The sequence below is a fragment of the Camelina sativa genome, chromosome 6 (assembly GCF_000633955.1).
Source record: "Camelina sativa cultivar DH55 chromosome 6, Cs, whole genome shotgun sequence".
Lineage (NCBI taxonomy): Eukaryota > Viridiplantae > Streptophyta > Magnoliopsida > Brassicales > Brassicaceae > Camelina > Camelina sativa.
The window spans coordinates 20,976,703-20,980,697 of NC_025690.1; the positions used below are offsets into that span (position 1 = coordinate 20,976,703).

A 3,995-nucleotide genomic window follows, 5' to 3' on the forward strand; every position below is an offset into this window, starting at 1 on the left:
CCGAGTCAACTTGTCTTGAGAAGGCATTTTAGCAATACTTGGATAGTATGCCCTAGCAACAAATAGCTGGTCCTTCATTTGCTTCACCTTAGCATCTTTCATCGGTTCCTTATTTTCCTCCCTCCAGAGGCAGTAGCTCCCATATTTCATTTCACAAGTTCTCCAACTTTCATCAGCACTCGCTATTGTCCTCTGAACACCTTTATATGTGGCTTCAGTTTTTGTTTTCTGTTCACAGAATAAAGCAGAATAAGGTCAGCTTCAGACGATTGGCGAGAGATATACTACTACGGAAACTTAATCCAATTGTACATTTGCAGGGCTTGGGTTGGCAACAACAGTTGGGGACACTGGTAATCCTGCATATTTATCAAGGAACCAGACGTAAAATTGTAGATCAGAATAAAAATAAAATTATGGGAGAGGACTTTTCAAGGAAGTGACACTTGTAAAACAAACCTCTTTTTTCAGATACACTGCCGCTTCTCCCATTCATATCCCTGGCACCCACGTTTATGTCGTTTTTCTAACATGTGAAACAAGTAAACACAGTTACAAGCAGTTTAACCATTCCAAAACAAGGAACCGATTCTTCACCTCGCCCAAGACTAGTTGAGATACGTGACAATATTTCATGAAAGCATTTCATCGTTCTAAAGCTCAAGAGATAGTCAAATAGATAAAAAAAACATCATTCACCCATCTAAATTTTCTACCCGTTAAGCAAACATGACACTAAAAAAAACAACTGAGTAACTACAACCTCTTGATCTCTAGTTTGTTTGTTGGGCCAGAAAAGATGGTTAATAATGAAGCATCTTGCATAGCTATACATAATCAAACAGGCATCTAAGTTTTTTTTCTTCTATTGTTAACATTGACATCTAGCAGAAGTACTGTGAAAAACCTGACACACATATATTTTTTGCTAAATCAGGTTGATCAGATAGCTCTGTTATCTGCAATCAAACTACAAAGCCTATACAATTTTAACATCACTGAAAAGAGAAGATGAGAAACACTAATGCCACACATTTCTGACAGAAACATCCTTCAATAGTTGGAAAATTAAACACGAATAGACCAGATCTGAAATGTCTGTGTCAATTTGAGAGCATTGTATTAAGATAATGAATGACTTCCAACCATCATAAAGGCTTATTAAATCTAACGGGTACATGAAAAGATCTAAACTTTGTGTCAAAAACAACTAATCAATGACATCTCCATAGTACATAAATCCACACTGAAACAAGTGTGAAAAACTCAAATAGGAGGACCAACCTTGGGAAGCACTGGATTGATTTTTTGAAGAACCTCATCGACCCGTTCGGATACATCTCTCTGCAAAAGCAAGGTATAAAAAGCTGAGAAGCAGCAAAAAGACAAAAGAAAGAGAGAAGATATGGTATAACAAATGGGAATCGAATCGAATCAATCAAAGTAGAATACCTGAGTATGTTTGGTAGCATTGATTCTGGTAAAGCTCTCAAACTGATACCAAAAGAAGGGAAGATTCAGAACAATAAAAATCAAAAAAATTCACACACACGAATAAAGAAACGAGAATAATGCTTACAGAAGAAGCCGATTGAACAGTGACAAATCCTGAAAAAAAAAAAGTGAAAGAGAGAGATGAGATTAGATCTGGAAACAGAGATCGGGCAAAATAAAAACAAGCAAAGCGAAGCGAGTTGTGAGAAGGATATACATACCAGGAGAGTGAAAGCCATTGTGAAGACCGAGCAAGAAAGCAAGAGGAACAAGCATAGAGAGAATAACAAGTACCAAAACTCCAATAACCAGAACTTTCCACCGGCGTTTTCCTCCACCGCCACCACCAACTCCTCCTCCTCCACCGCCTCCGCCTTTCATATCCCCGATTTACAATTGAATGAAATGCCTCTTTCTTCAAATTACGAACGCATTGGATCCCCAAAAAAAAACGTTGGGTAAAAGATCTCTCTGTATCTATGTCTCTGTTCTCGATACACTCACAATCACAATCACACTCACGAGTAATAAATTCTCTATCTTTTTTGTATGTGTGTGTTTTGCAGAATGCAGAAGAACTATAATAAGTGTTTCTGCACTTTGCCCGATCGCATCGTCTCTCTTTCTTTTCTCCCCTTTCGCGTCTTGGAGGAGCAATAGAGAGAGAGACACACACATACACACACACACCTACACGATTACACACACAAAAACACTCTTTTTCCACACGTGTGACATTGTCTCTGCCGTTTGATTATTTAACCCACTTGCAAGATCTATCTCCAGATCCTAACACGTGTCTTTCTCACACGGTGGTGAGTTTTATTTATTTTAATTAATTTATTAGAGTCATCGTTTTTATATTGTCACTCTCGTTGAATCCTAAACTCCGGAATGCCCAGCGATATTTTTCAACGCAACTGGTGAATCTCTCAACCACCGTCTTTTCCTGTTTTCCGATTTCGTTTTTGTTAGTGAAAGAAGATGAATTTAGCTTTAAGTGAATAAGATGATTGTGGTAAAGCTCTTTTTGATAAGTCTCGTGAAATCTTTAATCTGTGCAACTTTGTTAAATGTGAATGTAATAAGAGAATTTAGCTCAAAGGATCAAATTGTGGTTTTTTTTTTTTTTTTTTTTAGCTTAGGCTGATCTGTTTAAGGTTCTCTTGACTGAGTTTGGAATCTTTCAATGATTTTTTTTTATATTTTTTTTTGTGTGTTTTAGGTGAATCAGTAGTGACTGTTCTTTTAGTTTCGAGCATGTTATTGGTCGCGAGGAAAGCTTTGGCCGCGGGGCATAGTAAGGCTATTCGTTTGACAACAAGGGAAGTTCATTACCTAAGCTCCATCTTAGTGTCTCCTCCACTTGTCTCCCTTGATTTGCCTGAAAATTGGATTCCTTACTCTGATCCTCCACCTCTTGCTTCTTTTGGTAATATTGTTCGTTCCATTTTCATGGCTGTATTTATATTACAAGAAATTTATCTAATTGTATGAGTTGACTTCTGAAGTTGTGTTTTTTTGTGTGTGTGTGTATATGCACTTATACAGAGACTGAACAGAAGACTGTGGTAATAGATGGTAAAGTTATAGCCGAGGAAATCAGAACAAAGATTATTAGTGAAGTTGGGAAGATGAAAAAGGCTGTTGGCAAAGTCCCTGGGCTTGCGGTTGTTTTGGTTGGCCAACAAAGAGACTCGCAAACTTATGTTCGCAACAAGATTAAAGCTTGTGAAGAAGCTGGCATTAAATCTGTTCTGGCTGAATTGCCAGAGGATTGTAGTGAATCTCATATTATCAGTGTCTTGAAAAAATTTAATGAAGACACGTCTATTCATGGAGTTCTTGTGCAGCTTCCTTTGCCCCAAGTATGTTTCACATTTTTTTTTGTGTGTGTGTGTGTAATATGAATCATGACATAGTGATGGGGATGTTAAGTGTTGTTGATGTCAAAGGTTAGTTCTATGTTAGGAGGTCAAGTAGTTATGTGTACTTGACCAATATGATTCAGATATTTTCATACATTTTTCTGTAGATTTGCTCAACTCATATATATATTCAAATCCATTAATTTTGTGCATGCTCGCTTGTTATAACATGTCTCATAGATCATGTACTCTCTGCATAACATATTTCCCTTTACGGTGTCCTTTATTATTGGTAGGCAAAGCATCTAATTAGAGAATGCGACAGAGCATCTGAATCATCTTACCTGTATAGATCTTTGTCAGGAGAGTGTTCTTGCATTTTGGTGTTTTTCTATATTTTTTATTCTTTCTCATGAGTACCATCAAGTAATGGAAGATATCTTGTACAGCATCTTGATGAATCAAAAATCTTGAATATGGTGAGATTGGAGAAAGATGTTGATGGGTTTCATCCATTAAACATGGGGAATCTTGCAATGAGAGGGAGGGAACCGCTGTTTGTATCTTGCACTCCTAAAGGCTGTGTGGAGTTGTTGATAAGAGCAGGCGTTGAAATAGCAGGCAAAACTGCTG

At 37.3% G+C, this 3,995-nt stretch overlaps 2 protein-coding genes across 5 annotated transcripts in view; one reads left to right on the forward strand and one right to left on the reverse strand.

The window, feature by feature from the left end:
• LOC104699305 (probable galacturonosyltransferase 7) overlaps nt 1-2,188 on the reverse strand; it is a 5,661-nt gene extending 3,473 nt beyond the window's left edge. The window contains exons 1-6 of the mRNA XM_019246410.1: nt 1,716-2,188; nt 1,580-1,608; nt 1,453-1,494; nt 1,285-1,344; nt 460-526; nt 313-359 (exon numbers count right to left, since the gene is read on the reverse strand). Coding sequence (XP_019101955.1) covers nt 313-359; nt 460-526; nt 1,285-1,344; nt 1,453-1,494; nt 1,580-1,608; nt 1,716-1,875 — 405 coding nt within the window. The 5' untranslated portion in view covers nt 1,876-2,188. The remainder of the gene's footprint in view (nt 1-312; nt 360-459; nt 527-1,284; nt 1,345-1,452; nt 1,495-1,579; nt 1,609-1,715) is intronic.
• The window catches only part of LOC104792671 (bifunctional protein FolD 1, mitochondrial-like), a 4,515-nt gene continuing 2,881 nt past the window's right edge, over nt 2,362-3,995 (forward strand). For 2 of the 4 annotated variants that reach the window (XM_010518868.2, XM_010518870.2), the window contains exons 1-4: nt 2,362-2,417; nt 2,720-2,926; nt 3,046-3,362; nt 3,812-3,983. In XM_010518868.2, the coding sequence (XP_010517170.1) occupies nt 2,755-2,926; nt 3,046-3,362; nt 3,812-3,983 (661 nt within the window). In that variant the 5' untranslated portion in view covers nt 2,362-2,417; nt 2,720-2,754. The other 2 variants (XM_010518869.1, XM_010518872.1) reach the window with 2 other exon arrangements.